Here is a 25,206-nt window from a genome sequence, read left to right on the forward strand (position 1 = left end):
TGGTACAGAGTCCAGACCCGGTCCAGCCGTGTCCCGGTGGGAGCTAGGAGACCGGGGGAAACAACACGGTGGAGCCGGGATCAGAAACAGACCAGGGGAAACAACACAGTGAAGCCGGGAGGCTACGGCTGCTACCGCGGCTAAAAAGTTTTTTTTCTCTTTCACACAATGCAAACGGAGGAAACGGGCAGACCGCGAGTAACGATCAAAACGGGAATAATATCGATCGGTGGATTATTAACTGGATGACTGATGCTGCTGCCTGTTTTAGACACCAGAGTGAAGGTAAGAAATGGGTTGATCAGCTGCGTCCGCTCGGACGTGTGGCCGACTGAGACCACGGAGGAGTTTTTTTGTTTTTTTAACGGTGTTTTCTGTCCGTGATTGTACAGTATGGCTGGTCTGGTCTCCCGTGTGTCTGGTTGTTTGGGGGGAGTGGAGGCTGTTTGGCCGGACAGTGTGTTAATGAGGGAGACTCTGGTCAAAAGACGGTGTTGTTGCTGCTGCTGCTGTTGCTGTGTGTGTGTGTGTGTGTGTGTGTAACGTTAACGTTGCGAGGGGTGTGTGACTGGGGGAGTCAGCCTCTCTCTGCTGGCTGAATGTATTTATATGTAGAGCAGAGCAGGGGGTGGGTTTATGTAAGTATGACCGCTTTACGTAAAGCGGTCATCGATTTAAGCCCGCCCATTCTAAACCTGCACACAGAACAGTCTCTGTGGCCTAGCTCCTCAAGGAAATGATGAATGGGAAAAATATTTTTTACATGTTTTGAGGGACACATTTAAGGCCTAATTAATATGATAAGAAGAAAAATACTGAATTTGGTTTACCCGGTCTTTAACATCAGTTTAATTAACGTAACACTGAACTGGTAGGAATTTAAATGTTATCGTGTCATAATAAAAATTAAAAAAAGCAATTAAAATAAACTTAGATAATTGCCACATATTAATAGATATTTAAAATATTTTGTGTATATAATTAGTAATGTAAATATATTTTGGCTATATTTCATAGTGTTGTAAAATGTATTCATTTCATTTAATTTATTGTTTATTTGACGAGGACAATGCAACAATTAGTGACGCGCACATCACGTCATGTAAATATGCCGGATTTAGCTCAAAACTAATTTCCAAACAGACATACCATACAAAAATATAACAATAGGAAGCTACCTGCGTAAGTATGAGAAAAAACATAGTATTAGCAGCAGTTACAACAATAAGAAACAGATAGAAACCTGCATAAATATAAGAGAGGGCAGAGTACTAGCAGCAGTTATAGCAGTAAAAACATAAGAAAACAGATAACAATGCCATGCAGCGCTGCGTGGCATTGTTATCTGCATAAATATAAGAGAAAACAGAATATTAGCAGCAGCAGTTACACAATAAATTACTATAAAGAATAAGATACAGTAAGTAATAAGGGCTACAGTAGTACTGTATTAAAGTGCTGGTCATCAATATTGAATTTATGGGTGCAGATTTATTAGGACAGTAACCATTCTTTAAGCTGTTTTTTGAGGACTGTCTCTAATTGGGGTTGGGAGACTATTCCAACATGCACTGCCCTTAACAGTTTTTGCCTATGTGGCTACGTCTGAACGGCACCTCACAGTCACATGCATAATAACCGTGATAATTGTACCAAGAAAGCTCAATTGATTAAATTAAATTTTTTATAGGGACAAAACAATGATTATAATAATAATAAAGTTATAATACAAATACAACAGAGAACAATAAGAATAAGAAGACAGTGCCAAAGAAAGTCCAGTGTTGGTGTATAAGAGGCAAATTCACTCATCATCTCCTTTCGTGTGTGTGTGTGTGTGTGTGTGTGTTGCTGGAGTTGATAACTGATAGTAAAATAATATTGAAATACTACACAATACCTTTGGTCAGTCTCTACAGAAGCCCATGTATACTGTACATCTATATCTAGTGTTAAAGCAATACTTACCGATCTGGCATTTCACTCAGCACAGCACAAACATTTGAAAATCAACAGCTCCACCTCCCTCACAAGTCCCACCCACCTCTCCCTCCTGCCGCACCTCCACGAGCCCCCTCCCTCCCTGCTGCATGCGTTGGCATGGCAACGGTAAACAGAACAGGAACGCGAGTGAAACGGGAACAACACAAACAAACACAACACCGGAGTCTGAGAACTCCCAGAGCTAACAGTAGCCTAGCCGTTAGCACAGAGCTAACAGTAGCTTAGCCGTTAGCACAGAGCTAACAGTAGCCTAGCCGTTAGCACAGAGCTAACAGTAGCCTAGCCGTTAGCACAGAGCTAACAGTAGCTTAGCCGTTAGCACAGAGCTAACAGTAGCCTAGCCGTTAGCACTGGATGCTTTATAGACACATGTGACTTCCTGTGTTTACGTATCACTCGGGGCTGATCACTATCAACGTTAAAATATCAGACATGAAACTCCGCGACCAGCTGCGGCTACAGTTATTGGTCTTTTAAAAAACTATTTATTTCCAAAAACCTTCTTGTGTGTTGTGACTCTAGTCTCCTCTGCTCTCTGTGTCCTCCTGCTACTGCTCTGTCAATAAGCGTTCTTCCTGGTCGGGAGGGGGGAGAGGAGGAGAGGGGTGCACAAAGTGATTACTGTAGGCTACATATTAAGTAGGTTCGGTCGCTCGTCAAATCTTATTAATCGGACCGAATAATATTATTGGTCAGACTTTTCTCAGATTATTAATAGCATTTTAACTTAGACAAAGAAATGTGCAAAAGTTCCAGAAAGGTAAGTATTGCTTTAACATTACATACACTATATTACTTCATCAATGCAAACAGGCAACGATTTCTCTGAGACCAGATGTGAACAGTGGTTTCACTGCCACTTCTGTATTTTCCTAATGTCAATCAATCAATCAATCAATCAATCAATCAATCAATCAATCAATCAATCAATCAATCAAACAAACAAACAGAAAAACACACAATCACATTCCTGGTTATATCACCACAGCACTTTATATTACAGGAAACCAAAATAAACTTCTTTAACTCTTTCACGACCACACTAATTGCTCATCACATCAACTCTGTACATCACCTAGAAACAAACGGTTTTCATGTGGTTGAAAAGTGACTTTCCAACGTGCTCCTTGAAAAAACAGCAAGCTAGCTCACAGCGCCCGCCAGATTTAGCGAGAAAGGCGCCAAGTTGGCAACACGGTGTAGCCGACAGCTGTACAGCACGCTACACTTTGTCCCCAGAGCAGCATTCAAGGAGACCGATTACTCAAACAAAACCAAGATCACACAGTTTATAAAAACCATTATGTTTTGATTGTAGTTTAAAACAGTTTTACATATCAGAGGACTACCATATTCACACACAGGGTACGAGTTAACTCATCAATGGTCCTGAACATTCGGCATGCTGTGACGAGTTTACTCATCAATGGTCGCGAAAGAGTTAATATTTGTGCATTTGCATATTTTAGAAGAAAAAAAATACATTAAAAAAACAGATGAAAAACAAAAACAACCAGGTCTATCATGCCTTCAGGAGGAAAAGAACCAAAACAAATATCACTATATGTAAACCAAGTGGCAACCCTCAGTCACGTCACCCATTGGTTTGTGAAGGGCTGTTTTTGAAGCCAGGAGTTTGGCTTACAGCCGCCATCTCGGATTTTTAGAGCCAGAAGAAATTTGGACGAGAGGGTGGAGCTAAGGAGTGTTGAGGGGTGGGGCGGACCCGTGTCTCTGATGTAAACCTCAGATAAAAATAATTACATAATATACATATTGTCTCTTTATAACTTCAGGGACTCGATACAGTGCCTCCCCATTGAAAAGCCAAAAATAAAAACAATAGTCGACAGAAGTGAAAGTGATACCAGTGTTTTCATCTGGTCAGAGGAATTGTTGCCTGTTTGCATTGATCAAATAATTTACTGCCCCCTTGTGGTGGCAGCTGGGTATCTCTGATCATGATTTTGATTAGGATAATGCAATTTAACAACACAATAATGAAGTACACAAATAATACTCAACAATAGTTTAAAAAAAAAAACTAAACATCAAAGACAACAAATGTCCAACAAGATACATATAGTTAATTTACAATAAACTCAAGATTATTGTTGGATTGACCTACTGAATCACGGGGAAAATGATGCTGTAACATTTTTAAATCAAGTTTTTCTTTGTCGTCACCTACTGGCACTTTCTACAAAGGGGGAAGGTAAATTCACATCTTGGCTGATAACATGGGTCAATTGTCATTATCTATTTTTAAATCACTGCCGTCACCTACTACAGAGTCTCCCCCAGAACTTTGAGCCGTCAATTGTCTTGAATAATATTCACCAAGTGGAGGTGTCTGTTCTCCTGATGTAGAAGGATGAGTTGTCCGATAGAAATCAAAGGCTGAAATCTTCTCCTAAAGGTCTGAAATGTTGCAGTCCCCATCGCATATTTTTCTTAATGCGGTCAATGTGTTTCTTACAGATTGGTTCTGCTCTTTGTTTTGCTATGTCCTTCAGCTGGCTGTTCAAATGTTCACTCACTTGCTCTGCCAGAAGTTCTTCAAACACCACAGCGTAGTATGGAGAGCACTCACAACAGTCACAACACCCAGCACACATCTTACAGCAGTCGCTACAGCCACAGCCGCAGCCGATAGAGCGCATTCTGGAGCACTTTGTGGGGCACTTCCTTCTGCAGTAGGCTCCTCTGATTTCAAAAAGGCTCCACAGAAACAAAAAAAACACAGATTACATGAAACCCAATTTTCTGGAAAAGAAGCAAAGGTAAACATTTTTAAAAGCATGTTCTACAAGAACACCACCAAAACATTTATATGCAGCGCCCTGCAAACATATTCATACCCCTTGAATTTTTCCACATTTTGTCACGTTACAACCACAGACTTGTATGTATTTTATTGGGATTTTATGTGATAGACCAACACAAAGTAGCGCATAATTGTGAAGTGGAATGAAAATGCTGCATGGTGTTTTTGTAGTTGTTGTTGGTGTTTGTAGTTTCTGTTGTTGGATCAGTGAGTTGCAGACCTTGTTAGATATTAAACCTCTGACAGATTCTAAAAATAATTATTACATACCATCAACCACATGAAAAATTAAAGTCAAATAACTGTTGTATTGTGTAGTTGTTACTTACAAGTGATTTCTTCTTATATAAGCATCTTTAATTTGCGTCTCATCGTAAGACAGATCTTTTTTGCAGGGAAGTCCAGTGTAGGAGTCGTTGAGGTTTGTCCTCAGGCAGAAGTACCAATCTCCCTCCAACAAAACTGCAGATGCCCACACAGCACCAAGGCCAACATACCGAGTCACCAGCTTAAAAACATGGTCGCAGAAGTTATTATAGGAGCTGTATCACCTGGAACAAAAAAGCCATCAGGAGCAGCTGGTGAAAATCCTCCATCTGGTGCAACGGCTCAATGAGGTGGACGATCAAGGTGTGGATCAGAGGGGGGGCCATCACGTACAGAAAACCAGACTTATATGAACCTGGTTTGAGCGAGAAAGCAAACTCCATGTCGAATATGTACCGCAGGATGTAGAAGAGCACTATGAGCAGGGATATGCACACAGTAGTTGTTATTAGTTGAAAAAATCTCAGAGCAACGTTGTGAGCAAGGTGAGGCATGTTGGCTGAGCAGAAGATCCTGGTTCAGTTGTTTTCTCAGAGTGTGAACGTCTGAATAATCCGTAACACTGTTTTATCCCTGAGGTCTCACCACAGATCACTTTGTGCCAGTCATCAGCACTTTCATTAAGATGCCACTGTGCCATTTTACTTCTCAAATAACTGAGGATTTTCCTGAATATCATATTTATTCTGCTTTCAATTCAACCTCATCCTCATTTTGACCACCAATCACAAGTGATGATTAAGGTCTCTTGCTGCCAGACTGTGGGAAAGCAGAAGTTAAAGGGGAACTATATGCAAGTCCGGTCACTTTTCTGCTGGTTTTCTAACCCTCTCCTCCCGGCCATGTGCATTTTTTTTTTACAACGATGCAGACAAGAAATTAATCAATAGAGATGACATTATATCATATACGATGTTACAACGTGTAGCCTATATTTGTGTAGTCTTATCTGTCGTAAACAAGAGATTACAGGTTACGAGGCGCGTTTGTGTCGTGGTGCCACAGAGACGAGAGCTGGGACACTGGGTCGGAGGCGCTGATCTTACAAAGTTGTTTTTCAGCCAAGAGACACTAGGTGGATGGCAGAGAGCCTCCATTCTCACTGGAACAAGTTACATGTCATTTATTAAACCATCACAATTATTCTATTTAAGGTAAAACTGTAGCATAGTTAAGCTAAAAATCCTGCACAGTTTCTTTTTAATCAGCATAATTAACAGATAAAATCAGTCAGGCCCTAATTGATCGTTTAAGTTTATTTTCTGCTGATTGCCATTGGATGATAAAAGTTGCAAGATGCACTTAATGGCAGAAAACCACTACGGAAAATATGATTTTTTTTTTGACTGTCTATTTGACATGTTCTATCAGAAGTGACGAATATCTGATACCTGCTTTTACACCTGCTTTGCTGAAAACAACAGACAGTGAACTTTAAAAAAAAAAAAAAACAGGAGATTGTCATGTTATAATTCCATAATAATTATTAATTATTAAATTGTGTAATGTAAAAACAAGAGGTGTGTCTGTGTCATGCAGCCAGTATACTACTATGATCCCAAACTGATTTTGAGTCATGACCTGGGAGCTATTGAGCTAAAATGCTAGAGAAAAAACTAGAAAAAGAAAGCATTTCCTGCAGAACATGCATGTGAATGCTGAAAGCAGCTGAACGGTATTGCTGAACTGTGCTGAATGTGCCAAAGCAATGCTGAATGATCTCAATTCAATTCAATTCAATTCAATTTATTTAAAGTGGGACAATGCGAGTTCATGAACGAAACAAAATCGTAAACAAGCCGGATTGTAGCCACAGGCTAATTTCCATCCGCTGTCCCATACATAGATGTTCCCTGAAGAAATTGTTGAATCAATGCTAAATTAGCTGAAGAAACTGCTAATGCAATGTTTAAAAAGGCTAATTTTAAAGCTGAAACATATAACTTGTAGTATGAGATGAATGACTTTTAAAGGTAAAAAGCAGTAGAAATGTTAAAGGTAGAAGAAAACATAGAATCCTGAAATTACTTGAATTGTCGAAGATGACTTTTCTCTTTTTCTTATTTTCATATGTATCCTTTTTTTCTTCTTCTCCTATTTATTTCAGTTGATTATTTATATAGCCACATATCACAGATGGCTCTGAGTTCAGGGGCAAGGGAGGGAAATTATTTAGCGACTTGAAAGATGTAACAAATTATTTTGGACAAATGATGTACTAAGTTAAAAAAAAAATCAATAAAGATAGGAGAAAGAAAGAAAGAAAGAAAGAAAGAAAGAAAGAAAGAAAGGAATAGAGATCAACAAGCTGGAAACTGAAATAAAAAGTACTTATAGACTAACGTGTCACATGTAGATTGGTTTGACATTGACAGCATTTTTCTGTGGCCATTGACAGAGTTTGACATAGGCTACTTTTATACTTTCACATCCTGATGTTGTTTGTTTTTGTTCATATAAATGAGTAATTTGAAGCTTAAGTCTTTCCAGAATTATTAAAAACATATAAGTGTGTTCAAGGAAAAAGAAATCCCTCCAGAAATAAGCTTCATGTTCAGGTGTTGTCAATCTACAGAAGCTTGTGTCTCCACCTGCTGGACAGACGCTGTAACTACAGTTAAATTTAGACACAGAGCCTCAGGAGGTCAGTCCAGTTGAAATTATTTTATTACATTATCTTATGATGTGGTCTTGAAAAAAAGACTAATAATAAAGGACTAATAATTGTAACTGAAAAACACACAATCTCACATTCCTGGTTATATCACCACAGCACTTTATACTACAGGTTGTGCATTTGCATATTTTAGAAGAAAAAAATTACATTAAAAAGAAAACAGACGAGTAAAGAAAAACAGCCAGGTCTATCAAAGAACCAAAACAAATACCACTATATGTAAACCTCTGATAACTCAACATCTCTAAAAAATTATTACATAAAATTCATATTGTCTCTTTATAACTTCAGGGACTCGATACAGTGCCTCCCCATTGAAAAGCCAAAAACGAAAACAATAACCTACAGAAGTGAAAGTGTTTTCATCTGGTCAGAGAAATTGTTGCCTGTTTGCATAGATCGAGTAGATCGAGTAACATACTGCCCCCTTGTGGTATCTCTCCAATTTACAATTATTTTGATTGGGCAAATGCAATTTAACAACACAATAATGAAGTACACAAATAATACTCAACAGCTAAAAGAACAAAAAAACAAATGTCCAACAAGATACAAATACTTAATTTACAATAAAGTCAAGATTATTGTTAGATTGGCCTAAAGCAACACTGGGAAAAGTGATGCTGTAAAAAATTTTAAAACAAGCTTTTATTTGTTGTCACCTTTCGACTGGCACACAAAAAGAGACAGTAAATTCACATTTTGGCTGATAACAGAGGCCAATTGTCACTATCTATTGTTACATCACCGCCATCACTTACTACAGAGTCTCCTCCAGAAACAGAAGATTCACCAAGTGAAGGAGTCTGGTCTCCTGGTCCAGGAGTACCATTGGTCTGATCTCCTGAACTAGAAGGATCAGTGGTCTGTGTCTGTTTTGTTGTAGAAGAATCAGAAAAATCAGGGGTCTGTGTCCATTTTACTGATGTAAGGTCAGTGGTCAGATAGAAATCAAAGGCTGAAATTTTCTCCCAAGAGTCTGAAACGTTGCAGTCCCCATCACAACATTGTGTGGTTTTACTTAATTTCAGCATATTTTCCTTAATGCATTCAATGTGTGTCTTACAGATTGATTCTGCTCTTTGTTTTGCTATCTCCTGCAGCTCACTGTTCAAATGTTCGCTCACTTGCTCTGCCAGAAGTTCTTTATACACCACGACGTAGTATGGAGAGCACTCACAACAGTCACAACACCCAGTGCATGTCATACAGCATTTCTTAGGGTGTATTCACACCTGTTTAGTGCGCACCCTGGTGCGCACCAAATGTTAAAATGATACATTGTTTCATTTTTCAGTTAGTGCGGTTGCTTTCACACCTGCTTTTTGTCACTCGGGACCAAACTTGGAGAACGTCATGTCTCCATGACTACCGGTTGGAATCTGGACGCGCTGATTGATAAAACTTTAATGATGGAGACTCCAGTAGGGCCGGTTGTTAGTAGCTCTGGTCATTTATTTCTATATTGTTTGCATGTATAACTCTGTTTGGTACTTCCGGCTGGTTTCCGGTTGCGTTCACCCAGCTCGGTCCCGTTAGTTCCCGGTTAAACGTTAAACACGGACCTCTGCTGCTGCAGCTCGGTAATCAGCTGCTCCGCGGACCCGAGGGACGGACGCCGACCTGTCCTGTGTCTGAGCGGACTCAGCGGACACGCACCGACCGGCTGCCCCGCTGCTGCTGCTGCTGCTGCTCCGTTTGTGGGGACAGAGCTCCGCAGCACCGGAGCACCGGGCAGTCTCCCCGCTGTGTTAACCCGTTGTCAGTGACTACGGGAGCCCTTTTAGCTCAACCTTGTTGAGTTCGCCTGGCAGTTGGCTCGCACCAGAGTGCGGTTGCTTTCACACCTAAACTAGTGCGCACCAGAGTTCGGCTGGAGCCGAACCGAGACCACCTCCTCAGGCCGCACTAGTTTTGGTGCGCATTAGAGTGCGATGTGCTTTCACACCAACCCAAACTGGACCAAATTTAGTGCGCACCAGATTTAGTGCGCACTAACACTGCAGGTGTGAATACACCCTTACAGTTACTACAGCATGTCATACAGCATGTCTTACAGTTACTACAGCATGTCTTACATGTGTCACTACACTTGGAGTTGATGTATGCGGCTGTAGTAGTTTTTATGGAGCATATGTTAGAGTACATTGTGGAGCATGTTGTGGGGCACTTCATTCTGCAGTAGGCTCCTCTGATTTCAAAAAGGCTCCACAGAAACAGGAAACCACAGATTACATAAAACCCAATGTTCTGGAAAAGAAGCAAAGGAAAACATTTTTAAAAGCATGTTCTATAGGAACACCACCACAACATTTATATACAGCGCCTTGCAAACATATTCATAGGCCTTGAACTTTACCACATTTTGTCACGTTACCACTGCAAACTTGAATGTATTTTATTGGGATTTTATGTGATAGACACACAACACAAAGTAGTGCATAAGTGGAAGGAAAATGATACACGGTGTTCAAGTCAATACTTTGTTGACCACCTTTCTCTGCAGTTACAGCTGCAAGTCTTTTGGGTTATGTTTCTACTAGCTTTATAAGCACCTGTAATGTTGCCAAAGCAAAATCTAATACTTGTCTCACATTTAACATATTGGTAGACTCTGGAAGAGCAAGTTCTAATTTTCAGTGATTCATGTCTCCCAACGCGAAGAGAGAGGTCCCCGGATGGCACTGTGTGTTAACACATTCAGCAACCCGATGAGCAGCCCTGCTCACGTTTTCCACTAGGGGGATATATGTGACGCAGATGATAATACATCCAAACTCCTTCGGGAGGTAGAAGGGATGTAAGGAAAAACAAATCATGCTGGACTCTCTGTACTCATGACAAAAACCATCAAACAGTGAAATTCAATTGGATATAAAACAATTGTATTGTGTAGTGTTTTTGTGTTGTTACTTACAAGTGATTCAGTCTTATAAGCATCTTTAATTTGCGTCTCATTGTAGGTCAGATCTCTTTTGCAGGGAAGTCCAGTCTGGGAGATGTTGAGGTTTGTTTGCAGGCAGAAGTACCAATCTCCATCAAACAGAACAACAGAAAACCACACAGCACCAAGGCCGATATACCGAGTCACTAACTTCAAAACGTGGCCGCAGCAGGTATTATTATTGTTATTATAGGAGCTACAGCGCCTGGAACAAAGACGCCAGCAGGAGTAGCTGGGGAAAATCCTCTTCTGATGGAACGGCTCAATGAAGTTGACGAACAAGGTGAGGATCAGAGGTGGGAGAAGCATGTACAGTACAGCATTCTTAGATGTACCTGGTTTGCACGAGCAAACAAACTCCATGTCGAATATGTACTGCAGGGTGTAGAAGAGGGCTATGAGCAGGAACATGCTCACAGCATTTGTTATGAGTTGAAAAAGTCTCTGAGCGCCATCGTGACCAAAGTGAGGCATGTTGGCTGAGCAGAAGATCCTGGTTCAGTTGTTTTAGGAAGCCGTTTCCTCCAAAGTGAGAACGTCTACATGATCTGTGACTCTTAGCCTGTTGGTGTGAGACGTTGTATGGGTGGGACATATGGTGTGGGTGTGACATAGAATATCTGATCTCCCCGAAGATGCCATGAAACCAGCCCGGTGCTCCAAATGCCGTTACTTTCCAAAAAAGATTTTGTCTGGCCATACAGGCAGACCAGTGCAACAAGTTACACAACAACTGCATGTTACAGCATGTGTATTTTTGTTTTCATTCCAGTACCAGTTGCAGAACAGAAATGTGCCTGATTGGTAAGGGGGGTGGGTTCTTTGTGGTGAAGAGGACATCATTGTGATGGTAAATCTACTGTACATCAGCACCTATCTCCCTCTGCTGGGCAGACGCTGGTAGCTACAGTTAAAGCAGAAGTAAGCGATCCGGTCGTTTTGGCTAACTTCGTTAGTTAGCCGCCCCTGCCCTCGTCATGGATCTATTGGTCCTCGTCCCTACGTCACCACATTCACGCGCATCCCTTGGCTGCACACACAGCCCTTCATGCCGTTCTCTCTCCTCATTGGATAAAGGTTGTAGGATACAAGGAAGTATACAAGACGTTTTCTCCTCGGCTTACAGCAGAGCAGAATGACTGACAGACCCGTGTTTCGGACCAAACACTCTATGTAATGGCGCATTTCCACTAGCACGGCTCGGCTCGACTCGGCTCGGCTCGGCGCGCTATTTGCGTGTTTCCACTAGCACGCAGTACCTGCAACCAGGTACACTTTTGGTATCACCTCAGCCCTGGTTCCAAGCGAGCCGAAGCGTTACTAAAACGTGACGTCAGCCGACTGCCTTCCACTGATTGGCCGATGAGTGTCGTCACTGGAAGCGACGACCGAGAACAGAAATGTTCCTGCTGAAGCCTGAAGCCTGTTATTACCAGAGAATTTCTAATATTGGGACTGGCTCTGTTATTACGTGACTTTATTAAGTTTTATATTTTTTCATACGAGAAAGTAACTGTTTAGATCCCCAGTGTGCGGTTAGTTTATCCAAACGACGGCTGTTTAGAAGTTTGCCCCAATGTTTTCCGGAGAAGTGAAGCTCCAGGTCCGAGCAGCAACCGCGACATCATAGAGGCAGCAGCCCGGCTCCTGACGTGCTCCGCCGGCCAGCCTACCATCGTCACCCCGAGGAGAAAACGACCGCTAATTAACTTACCCGATGGCTTTTAGAGGTTTACCACCGGCTGGTTAAACTCTTTTCAGGATAAATGTTGATCTCATTGAAATCTAACAATTGTGGCAGCAGTTTGTTTGTGGTTAGAAAGAAGAGCAGCACTGCCTTGGGGTCTGTACGCACAGAAAACACCACATTTACATCAATAAATAAATGTTTTACAATGAACCAGGCCGATCTCAGAGCTGGCAAGACTCTCCGGTAAGGCATATTGAACGGTTAAATGCCGTTAACGGGACGAGAGCAGTCAAAACGGCGGTTTAAAGCTAGCTACAGCGAGGGTAGGTTCACTTCCTGTTTACAAAGTAAAAGCACCAATTATATCGTAATGGCTTTCCTTATGATAAAAGGCAACGGGTATTTTATTTTGTGAAAATAACCGGAAGTGCATTGCTCACTACGACTAGCTTTAGTAACGCCGACTTCGTTGAAACAAAATTGTAAACAGCTGGTATTTTGTCAGATTTTCAACATGTTGGGGATCTAAACGACTACTTTCTCGCCTGAAAATGTTTCAAATGTTGCTAAAGTTATATATTTACAGAGTTTAGAGCGTTGCTCGGCGCCGTGTAAATGACGTCACGGCGGCACTAGTGATACTCAGTTGTAATGGAAACACAACCAAACCGAGCCGAGCCGTGCCGTGCCGAGCCGTATCGAGCCGAGCTGTGCTAGTGGAAATGCGCCATAAGTGATTGCCGTCGGAAGATATAACTATTCAAGACTTATATTAACACAAACATTCCGCTTACTTCTGCTTTAAGTTCAGGCACATACGCTCAGGAGGATGTCATGATTATAGATTTTCTTGGTACGATTTTTGTGAGAGTCAGAGAAATAATAATAATAATATAATAATAATAATACCAGGCGCAGACAAGGCACACGGTTGCCAAGGGTGGTGAACGCCATGCAGTGCTAATTTTGTCCAGAGCACAACACCGTGTGCAGTTAATTTGGTAATTTGGTAGACCGAGGTGCGCCGAGATAGGTGCGGTGGCGCAGTAGGGGGAGGTGTCGACAGATTCAGCTTGGCGCAGTGACAATTTTGTGCCAAAAGGCTGTGCCGAAAGTGCACCAAAAGCTTGCCAACTCCAACCTGGTCTACTTTCAGCGCAAGGTGAAGTGCAGCTGGTCAAGTGGTAGTTTGGCTGACTGGCACACAGTGCACACATGTCACCAAAACCTCACAGACAGGTTTCCACAATTTCAGGCACATTTGAATGCAATAAATAATCACAACAACCACTATTCAATGCTACGGAAGCGTATTGCATTCATAGTTTTGGGGCCCATCTTATTTTCATTATATATGCTTCCTCTCAGGGAAATCATCTCTCAATTTGATGGCATCTCATACCATATGTACGCAGATGACCTTCAGTTATATGTTTCCTTCAACCCTGACAGGACAGAATTGATAACCTCTCTGCAGGACAGCTTGACAGCAATCAAGGACTGGATAGCCAGTAGCTATTTGCAATTAAATGAGGCAAAAACTGAAGTTTTAATTGTTGGCCCCGAAGGCTTGGCCTCTAAAGCTGTCACTTGCTTAGGGGCCCTTTCTGCTAATGTGTGCACTAGCTCTAGAAACCTTGGTGTTATTTTTGATCAGTTCATGATCTTTGATGAACATATAAAAACTATAACCCAGTCCTGCTTTTTTCACCTTAGAAATATTTCCAAACTCAGGTCAGTTGTGTCTCACTCAGAACTGGAGATGATCATTCACGCCTTCACCTCCTCACGCTTAGATTATTGTAACTCCCTCTTCACCTGCCTCAGTAAAGCCTCACTAGACCGTCTTCAGTTAATTCAAAACGCTGCCGCACGACTTCTGTCCAGATTCCACAAATTCTCTCACATCACTCCCGTCTTAGCAACCCTGCACTGGCTCCTGGTAAATTTCAGAATCCAATACAAAATCCACACCCTTATATACAGAGCCCTCAACAGTCAGGCCCCTCCATATTTAGCTGATCTCCTCTCTTTTTACCACCCTGTGAGGTCACTGCGATCAGCTGGAAGCCTGCTACTCCATGTTCCACACAAAAACCAGAGGTGATAGAGCTTTTCAGTCAATTGCTCCAAAATGGTGGAACTCTCTCCCTTTTGAATTGAGAGCCGCTTCTTCTGCCGACAAGTTTAAAAAACAGTTAAAAACATATCTGTTTAGGCAAGCATTTCAATAAGACTGGGGGTATATGTATTGTGTTGCTGTACTTCTCTTTCAATTGTGCTGCTGCTTTTGTTGTTATTTACTCTGTATAATAATGGTATGATGTTTGTATTTTTTATGTAAGCACATTGTGAGTCTTCTATGTGAGAAGTGCTATATAAATAAAATTTTAATGGTGGTGTTTAAAACTGTGATTAATTGTGAAAACAAGTAATACAGAGGAGGTCAGCACCTTTCACAGAAATAAAATTCAAAGTGCACTGCATACAAGCAGTAGAAACAAAAGCAACAACAGCTCAACAGTTTTGTCCATTAGCCTTCGCAAAGGTTATGACTGATGGCACATAACGCAACCGACACAGACAACCATGAACCACAAATAGAAAAAGAACAAAATCTGGGCACTTCGAGCAGAGACAAACGCCAGCCTGAATAGATGGGAGGCTGCAGACCGAAGACATAGAGGAAGAGAGTTCCAGAGACTTGGAGCCACTACCTCAAAGGAACCTTTTGTCTTTAATCTAGAGTGGGAGACGTTCTGGTCTGAAGACCGAAGACACCTACTGGTGTTGTAGGGATGGATAAGGTCACAGATGTAGCCAGGTGCCTGATGATGATGAGCTCTTTACGTGATGACAAGAATTTTGTGAGGAGTGTAGAGTGTGGTATGAGTTATCCTGCTGGATCTGGTCAGTAACCTGCCAGCAGCATTCTGGATCATTTGGAGACGGTTCAGAAATGTTATGTTGAGACATGTGAAAAGTGAGCTGCAATAGTCAAACTGGGAAGACACAAATGCATGGATAATCATCTCCAGCTCAAGCTGGGACACAACAGACCTTTTGGTATGTTTCTGAGCTGAAGAGAACACGTACGTGCCAGTGACTTAGTGTGCTCCTCAAAGCACATGGTTTGATCAAAAATAACATCAAGGTTTTTTTAACTTTTGATCGAGCAGCTGAGGAAAGGGACCCAATACTATGGACAACATTGGGGGCTTAATTCTCAGGTTCAATAATCAGAACCTCCGTTTTATCAGAGTTCATTCACCAATGGCACACAGACAGTTTTGTAAAACTACAAGGCTGTTTAAGTTATCTGGTTTGCAGGAGATGTATAACTGAATGTCATCAGCATGGCAGTGATAAGATACAAATTGGACCCAAGACAAGACCCCTGGGGTACGTCACAGGAAAAGGGAGCAGTCTGCAACATGAATGGCTCAAGGTCCTTGTGATGGAGCCAATGTACTTGTAATTGTAACATAAAAATACACAATCACAATTCTGGTTATATCTTTATATCACCATAACATTTAACTTGTCACCAAACCATTGAGGGAAAAGTACAAGAAACAAAAAGCAACTTCTATAATATTTGTGGATTTTTTAAAACAACTCCACAAGCATTTATTTTTTCAAATAAATAACAGATGATATACAAAAATCGCTGGTCTATACGGAAAAAAGAACCTAAACATATATAACTCTTACATCATATTCATATTATCTCTTTATACCTTTAAGGACTCGATACAGTGCTTCCCCATTAAAAGCTTAAAAATAAATATTAGAATAATACAGAAATGGAAGCAATACCACTCTCAGAGAAATTGTTGCCTGTTTGCATTAATGGAGTGATGTACTGCCCCCTTGTGGTGGCAGCTGGGTATCACCCCTGCAAATTGTAGTTAAAGTTGATGGTTATCTGCCTTCAAAACCCATTGAGTGAGATGTTGTTGGACAGAATGACATAATCTGAAGTCCGAGTCTGCATTTGGGTCCAGTCGTATACCTTCAACCTGGCAGTAGTAAGAGTTAAGTTTGCCAACTATTTAAACTATGGTGTTATGAAGAACCATAATATTGACTGAAGGTGGTTTAAAAAAATCATTTATTTTGATGCAATTTAACATAGTTTCACAACAGGATACAAAACTAATTTGTTACATGTAGAATTTGTTGCTGATTGCTAATTTTCAACTTCAGTCCCCATGGTCTTTTACATATTTAATAGCAAAAAAAAAAGAAATGACACAAAATAAACGACACAATTGATAATACTATACAATTAGCTGCAAACAACAAAGATACAACAGTGGATTTGATAATTGTAGATTGACCTATGAAAAAGGCATTCAATTATTGCTAAAAGTGATGCTTTCATTTGATTTATCCTGTCTACTGGCAAAGTACAATAAATTCACATCTAGAAATATCTTAAAGGCCCCATGGCATGAAAAATGTGATTTGGTTATTTTTTCGTGCTTGGGGAGGTCTCTGGGCCACGTATATACTGCCCCATGCATCAAATTGGTCATAAACGGAGAGACACACACCGCCCATTTGTAGGAACATTCTCTTTAAGACGAGCAGATAGCACTTCCTCCTTTCTGTGATGTCACACACAAGGTAACTCCGCCCACCGTGACCAGTTGTTTTTTTTCAATTTGTATGAATGCAGCTTAGGTTTCAGTTACTTGCCTATGATTGGCCCGACCACATGCCACTCTAAAACAGTCAGCCAATCAGAGGAGAGGTTTTCATTCTCTCTTCTGATTGGCCAAATGACCTGTGCCTGTTAGAACTCCAGAAAGAGGCAACAGAAAGGGGCAATATAAACGATATTAAGCAGATCACAGGTACTCAAAACCAATGATACATTTTGTTAGGGATATCAGCAGGTAAATAAACCCAGAGAAAAGTGCACAGCATGGGGCCTTTAAGTTATAGTAGCCAGATAAAATCTTGACAGGTTGTTTTCGACCAGCTAATGTATTAGTTGGGTCCTTATCTTGACTGTATTAACAATAGGAAAATATTTCACTATTGACTGACAGGGCAGGTAAAACTGCTGCTTGTTGAAGTCAAACAATGAACCCAGGCTATATATTTGTGTCCATGAAAGGTCAGGATGAGAAAGTAAAGGATCATTGTCGTAGTTTCACATTCTAAAAACCGTTTCTGCTGATCTATCAGGTGAATCTTCTGGTATTTCTGTCCGATAGAAGTTAAAGTCTGAAATTGTCTTCCAGGTTTCTAAAACTGGTTCGCCAGCGTTGGCGTTCCCATCACCTGTGTTGCCGACGTTGGCGTTCCCATCACCTGTGTTGCCGATGTTGGCGTTCCCATCACCTGTGTTACTAAACAGTTGCAGATTATCCTCAATAGCCTCGAGGTGTTTCTTACAGATTATTTTTGCTCTTCGTTTTGCTATCTTCTCTAACTCGTCGCTCAAATGGTTGCTTACTTGCTCTGCCAGAATTTCTTCAAACACCACAGCGTAGTATGGAGAGCACTCACAACAGTCACAAGAACAGAACTTCGTGCAGCACTTCATTCTGCAGTAGACTTTTCTGATTTCAAAAAGGCTCCACAAAAACAGGAAACCACAGATTACAGCAAACCCAATGTTCTGTAAAAGAAGCAAAGGTAAACATAAAACAAAGTTCTATAGGATCATGAAGCATAACATTGATCAGGTTTCAGTGAAGCTGTGCTGTGTTTTAACTCTTTGACCTTCACAGAATATTTATTAACAACCTTGTCTTTTATAAAAACTGACAAAAAGTCTCCTCAGAAATCATTACACACCACTTCCTGGTTTATCAATTTAAAATTTAGTGTTTTTGTAGTTTTTCTTATTGCATCAGTGACCTCAGAGAGTAACACACTTTGTTAGATATTATACCTCTGGGACACTGACAGTTACTGTAATCTTACAAATTATTCTTACATAACACCAACTACTTTAAAGTCTAAAAACCAGCAAACACATGCAGTTTGTGAAATTCAGTTCTATATAAATCAATTATATTTTGTATTGTTTTGTGCTGTTACTTACAAGTGATTCCTTCTTATAACCATCTTTAATTCGTGTCTCATTATAGGACAGATTTCCTCTGCAGGGAAGTCCAATGTAGGAGTTGTTGAGGTTTGTCCTCAGGCACAAGTACCAGTCCCCATCAAACAGAACTGCAGACGCCCACACAGCAGCAAGGCCAAAATATCGAGTCACCAACTTAAAAACATGGCCACAGCAGTTATTAAAGGAGCTGCAGCACCTGCAACAAAGATGCCAGCAGGAGCAGCTGGGGAGAGTCCTCTTCTGGTGCAACGGCTCAATGAGGTTGACGAACAAGGTGAGGATCAGAGGGGGGGCAATCATGTACAGCACACCGTTCCAGTGTAGACCTGATTTGCACGAGCAAACAAACTCCATGTCGAATATGTACTGCAGGATGTAGAAGAGGACTATGAGCAGGAAAATGCTCACAGCTTTTGTTATTAGTTGAAAAAGTCTCTGAGCGCCATCATGATCAAAGTGAGGCATGTTGGCTGAGCAGAAGATCCTGGTTCAGTTGTTTTCTCAGAAGCCGTTTCCTCAACGTTTCCTCCTGTGTGATAACGTCTGAATGATCTGTGACACTGTTTTATCCCTGAGCTCTCACCACAGATCACTTTGTGCCAGTCATCAGCACTTTCATAATGATGGCACCGTGCCATTTTACTTCTCAAATAACTGAGGATTTTCCTGAATATCATATTTATTCTGCTTTCAACTCAACCTCATCCTCATTTTGATCACCAATCACGAGTGATGATTAAGGTCTCACGCTGCCAGACTGTGGGAAAGCAGAAGTTACTGTAATCAACATATAATCGACACATTGATAGGCCAATGTCTGAGAAAGGATTCGATCAGATGATAAAAATCAGTCAGGCCTTAATTGATGGTTCAAGCTAATTTTTTGCTAATCACCATAGGACGATAAAAGTTGCAAGATGTACTTAATGGCAGAAAACCACTACAGAAAATGTGTTGTACAAATTATGCTAATCTTATTGCCTTGTTGGCTAAAATGTGACATTTTTTTAAGTCTTATGTTTGTTTTGGCAAACTGTTGGTTTGTTGGTTTACTAAAAAAATATTCAATTTTTTGTCTCTGTAGGGCTTTCATACTTTTGGTCTTACAGTAAATACCATGGGTCATAGGATTTTAATTTTGTTCTTTTCTTTGGTTGTGTTTTGTTTTTAACAGTTTTCTCTTTGCACCTTGTAACTATGTCAAGAAAGATGCTACAAAAGTTTATCATTATTAATAACTTGTGCCCATGGCCCCATGCTGCGTTTTGAAGCTGGAAACTGAAACGAGACGCATTTATTTCACTTTGTTGTCCAGTATGAAACTGTTGTGTTAGACTGGTTTGAGGTTGGAAGAATTGACCACTGAGGGAGTGTGACATCCCTTTGTACTTTCACATCTTGATGCTGTTCATCCTGTTTCCCACGACACAACATTATCAGTGCATTTCGTAATTAGCCTCACTGTTAACGTAGAGGCGATAGAGTTAATATTTTCACAACACATTGGTTATCTGTATATATTGTTATATACAGAAAACCAATGTGTAGATCTTTTGTTTCATGGTATAAAATGTATGCTGAAAGTGTTGGAGGAAGCTTGGTATTCACTACATAGGTGTGAGCCAGCAGCAGCCAATACTATAATACTATAATCTATAATCACACGAATCAAATCCACAGTTAAGGTGCCACTTATCAACACATACAGACGTCAAGCTGGTGACACAAGTCGAGCCTCTTTTCTCTTTGTCTAAATGAACAAAATGCTCCTGTTAATTTGATAAGAAATGAGTTATTGTGACAACATCATGACAACACGAACGAAGCCCACGCCTTAAAACGAATATTTACTTATGGTGTTGTGTTTCACGTGCTGCAGACGGAGGACAAACAGGCGAAGGAGTGCACTGTCACTCTGTGGAGGAGGCAGCAGCAGGAGAAGGAAGAGAAGAGGAGGAAGAAAAGAAGAAGGGTGTGATATTCTGGACTTGAGGGCGAGTGGCATGACTGGACCTTTGACCTGAGCAGCAGCAGCAGGATCGAAGCATTTGTTCTGTCGGCAGCCATGGCGTCTCTGAGCCAGATCATCTACTACAGGTGTGGTCATGAGGTTTGGATAATATGTTCACTACTAATACTACTGCTGCTGCTGCCACTGGTGATGATGATCAAACATGTACAACGTTTTGAGTGTTTCCTTCTTTCCCACTGCTGCTTTCTAACTGGGAGATAATGTCCTTAGTTTGACAGCTCTTTATTGTGGTTAAGTTGAAGAGCTGTTATTGGTTTCATGTTTAGAAAGGATGTTTCCTCTCTGAATGTTTGAGACAGTTTCAAAGCCAAATGATCAACTAAAGATTGTAAATGCTTCAGTGTAGCTTTACATTCAGATGTTACAGTAAACTGAGGCTCCACCTCAACAGTAAAACGCTGCCTCAGCACAAACGCAGCCACGTGAGTGTGACGTAATATTAGATTAATATTTGTGTGTTTTTAAATAGTCGTTTGTGAACATACACTTGTGTAAATTATGTTGTGTAGATTTTACCTGAAGCTGTTTCCTCACACTCTCCTGTGTTTGTGTTTATTCCTCTGTGTGCATGTGTGTGCAGCATGATCGTTCTCATCGTCTTAATTGGCTCCATCCTCATCATCATCCTGGTCTTCACGTTCATAGGTGAGACACACGGTTTATCATGCAGCAACACGTGTATGTGTGTTTGTGTGTCCTGTTTGTACTGTGTTTGTTTGAACTAAAACGCTAGATAAATGTTTGTTGAGACGTTCATGGACGTGTGTTTGTGTGAGGAGGGGGGGAAAAAACAACCTGCAGATTAAGTTGTTTAGATAAGACAACGGCAGGTTCACGTCAGCCAATGAACAAAACATCATGTGTCGTTGTGTTAGACAGAAGATCAGAGGAGTCTTTGTAAATAAAAGTGACATTTGTGGGGCGTCGTTTAGCTCAGTTGGTATAGCAGGCGCCCCCTACGCAGAGGCTATAGTGTAGTTCTCGCTGCAGCCGGCCCTGTATCGAATCCCACTGTCTCTCTCTCAACTACACTATCAATTAAAGGCGAAAAAGCCCAAAAATATACTTTAAAAAAAGTGACATTTGTGAATCAGAGCCTGCAGTAAAATCAGGTAACTTCAGATGAAACAGTCAGAGAAACCATGGTTGACTGGACTTGTATTGTAGCATTGTGACTGCTTTGTTGTGACATCACAACGTTGCAGAAGTCAGGACAACTTGTTTTAATGCTCAGTATCTGTGCATTTGATACTTTCACAGTAGAACCCAGATCTTCATTATAGTAAAGACATGGAAAGCTTTAATAAAGCAGTTAGATCTTTATGAAGGGAGTGAAATCCTTTAAAAGTCTTGAATTTCCCCTAAAAAAAACAACCATTCTTCACTAAAGCTGACTGTACATGTCAATATCCTCCCTGTTGACCCTGAGTCTGTGTCTTTGTCCCACAGGGACCACGTCTGACGTGTTGACCACCAACGCAGCGCCCGTCGCCAACCTCGGCCAGGACGAGCTGCTCAGCTGCTTCCTCCACTCGGAGAGCGGACGACCCACGATCAGCGAACTGTCCGTCACCTGGGAGAGGGGGTACGAGGAGGAGCTGGTGTACCAGTACGAGGAGGGAGCTCCGGTTCTCCAGGACCAGAGCTCCCAGTTCAGAGAGAGAACCGAGCTCTTCCCTTCGGCTCTGATCGCGGGGAACGCCTCCCTGCTGCTGAGGAAGGTGAGGAGCAGCGACGAGGGAGAGTACACCTGCAGCATCGACTCTGCAGACGGGAGAGGAAGTGTCAACATTCATCTCAGAACAGCAGGTAGGACGACTCGTCTTTCTGGTTTCACTGTGTGTTTACTCAGAAAATTAGAAAACACAGTTAAAACTTTACTTCAACAGACCTAGTTAGACACAAAAGCTGTAAAACTCTCATTTATAACACACTGTGGTGCACTTTAATGTGTTTAAGTTATGTTGTCATTTGTTTAACTGTGGTTGGCTGATTACACAAGTCATCATTATGTGTCATAAATTGCGCTTGTCACCATGTTTGCTTAAAGAGACACAACTGATCAGAGGGGAACATCTTAATTCAACACTATTTAAAGGGATAGTTCAACATTTTGGCAAATTGGCCCATTGCCATAATCCCTATAGTCGTAGCAGTAGGTTCATTACCTTTAATTGTCGGTGCAAGCTATTTTTAGAACGGTGGAGCAGAGCCGTGAGCTTCTCAGAGCTACGCTAGAGGCTAATGGGATTTCTTGGTTTCCCACATCAAACTCATCAAATATACAATCCAACAACTCCAAAACGCTCTGGTGGACAAGTTGTGACCTGCACATTCACCACGCTATGAGATAATAACGGAACGTTACGAGACAGAGTTGTTTTAGAGGGAAATGCAGAGTCTGCTTCCTGAAAAACTGTTCCAGACGGGAACGTGCATCAGTGGTTTAGCATGAATTTACCTCTAAAACAACTCTGTCTCGTAACGGTGTGTTATTATCTCACAGCGTGGTGAATGTGCAGATCATAACTTGTCCACCAGAGCGTTTTGGAGTTGTTGGATTGTGTATTTGATTAGTTTGATGTGGGAAATCAAGAAATCCCATGAGCCTCCGTAGCGTAGCTCTGAGCAGCTCACGGCTCTGCTCTGCCGTTCTAAAAATAGCTTGCACCGACAATTAAAGGTAACGAACCTACTGCTATGACTATAGGGTTTATGGCAATGTTGAACTATCCCTTTAATAATGGCACCAATTTCAGTGAGATAAAGATGAAGTCTTCCTAACCTCCTCTGAGGTGATCTCCAATCAGTTATGTCCATGTTGGTACTTCCGGAAATAAAAAATTATTTATTATGTTTGGCCACTCAGGGCTTCCGTATGATGCAGCCTGTCGCCCTGATTTCTTTTCTTTTTTGTTCCTCAGCCTATTCAGCCCCGTCGTTCACCTTCTCCAAAGGCGTCCTGACGGCCGAGGCCAGCAGGTGGTTCCCTAAACCCAACGTGACGTGGCTGGACAGCGAAGACGCCGTCCTGAAGGCTCGCACCAGCTTCCTGCCAGGCACCGGAGGAATCTACTCCGTGACCAGTGAGCTGCAGCCAGTCAACACCAGCGCCACCTACACCTGCAGGATAGAAAACCTCCTGGTGCTGTCCGTCTCTGAGGCGACTGTGACAGGTCAGAGTTCATGTGATTAGGCTACTTCAGGTTTCCCTATAGAAACTAGAAAAAGTCCAGTTCTGAATGAGCTTCATTAAAGGGATAGTTCACCCAAAATTCAAATTACACTCATTATCTACTCACCCTCATGTCGACTAAGGGCTGGGAGAAGTTTCAGAGTCCTCCGTGCCTTCTCTGAGTTACAGGGGGTCTCGGCGTAGCAGTGCATGTCCATCTAACGGTTGCAAATGGATACCAACTGTCTTCGTAACAAAAAGACACACCAAAAAACATCCAAATACCTCCATGCTGCTCGTATGTAATGTCTGTCTTGTATTGATTTGCACTGACGCCGGCGCAAATCGCGCGAGATTAGGACAGACCAGGAAGAGCAGTGCTGGGAGCTTCCGCTACAAACAAGCTTGAAATATAGACTAATTTAATTTTTTTCTGAAATATTTCTCATGTCGGGGCTTCAATACAAGAGGGACATTACATACGAGCAACATGGAGGTATTTGGATGGTTTTTGGTGTGTCTTTTTGGACGAAGAAAAGTGGTATCCATTCACAACCATTATATGGACAAGTACTGCTACGCGGACCCCCCCCCGTAACTCAGAGAAGCCACGGAGGACTCTGAAAATTCTCACAGCTCTTAGTCGACATGCGGGTGAGTAGATAATGAGTGAAATTTGAATTTTGGGTGAACTATCCCTTTAACCATAATTATGTCTTTTTGTGATCAGACCTGACCCATACTATTCTCGCAACTTACTGATAATGTAATTTTTCCCAATGTTTATCAATCAGGTATTTCTAAATATAAATAATATTAAACAGTTTTGCATCACTTTTACCACAACATTTAAACGTCTCTTTTTTTCATACCTGTCAGACTCAGGCGTGTGGGAGACCTCGTACTTCAACTTCAGCTCCTCTTCGCCCCAGCTGACCTCGTCTTACATCAGCATCGTGACCGGCGTCTTCTGCATCACTTATCTGGCCTGATCACACACACACACACACACACACACAATTAAATACAGAGAGACTACTATGTTCCAATCTTATCTCATGCTACATTGTGTTGCATTCACCGCTTCTATTCATGAATGCATATTGATATTTAGGTTATTATTTCATTACAGTGGGTGCTGATACCATGTAACAGCATTTATCTCTAGTGCTTTTTTTCCACTTGCGAAGCCTGTGTGTCTTGTTTTACTGTAGGTGAATTATTTGTTGTGTTATTATCAGTTGTGTGTGTCTAACATGTCCTGTTCTTTCTGTTTGTTTGCTTTTATTATTACGTTTTAACTGTTTTAACGGTCTGTTTTATATTTGTCAAAGCACTTTGAGCTGCAACCTGTTATAAAGTGCTGTGTAAATAAAGTTTATTATTAACATTATTATAATTATTGACATTGTTATTATTTATTATTATCCAATGAGAAATAT

At 41.3% G+C, this 25,206-nt stretch overlaps 1 protein-coding gene across 2 annotated transcripts in view; it reads left to right on the forward strand.

The window, feature by feature from the left end:
- vtcn1 (V-set domain containing T cell activation inhibitor 1) overlaps positions 1-24,762 on the forward strand; it is a 42,962-nt gene extending 18,200 nt beyond the window's left edge. Inside the window, exons 1-6 of one of the 2 annotated variants that reach the window (XM_083997281.1) lie at positions 18,791-18,831; positions 20,437-20,654; positions 21,170-21,234; positions 22,039-22,398; positions 23,514-23,765; positions 24,644-24,762. In XM_083997281.1, the coding sequence (XP_083853407.1) occupies positions 20,623-20,654; positions 21,170-21,234; positions 22,039-22,398; positions 23,514-23,765; positions 24,644-24,756 (822 nt within the window). In that variant the 5' untranslated portion in view covers positions 18,791-18,831; positions 20,437-20,622 and the 3' untranslated portion in view covers positions 24,757-24,762. Of the gene's footprint in view, positions 1-18,790; positions 18,832-20,436; positions 20,655-21,169; positions 21,235-22,038; positions 22,399-23,513; positions 23,766-24,643 lie in introns of those variants that run through there. The other variant, XM_083997282.1, reaches the window with a different exon arrangement.
- The last annotated feature ends 444 nt before the right edge of the window (positions 24,763-25,206 follow it).

The sequence above is a fragment of the Trachurus trachurus genome (assembly GCF_905171665.1).
Source record: "Trachurus trachurus genome assembly, chromosome: 21".
In the NCBI taxonomy this organism is placed as follows: Eukaryota; Metazoa; Chordata; class Actinopteri; order Carangiformes; family Carangidae; genus Trachurus; species Trachurus trachurus.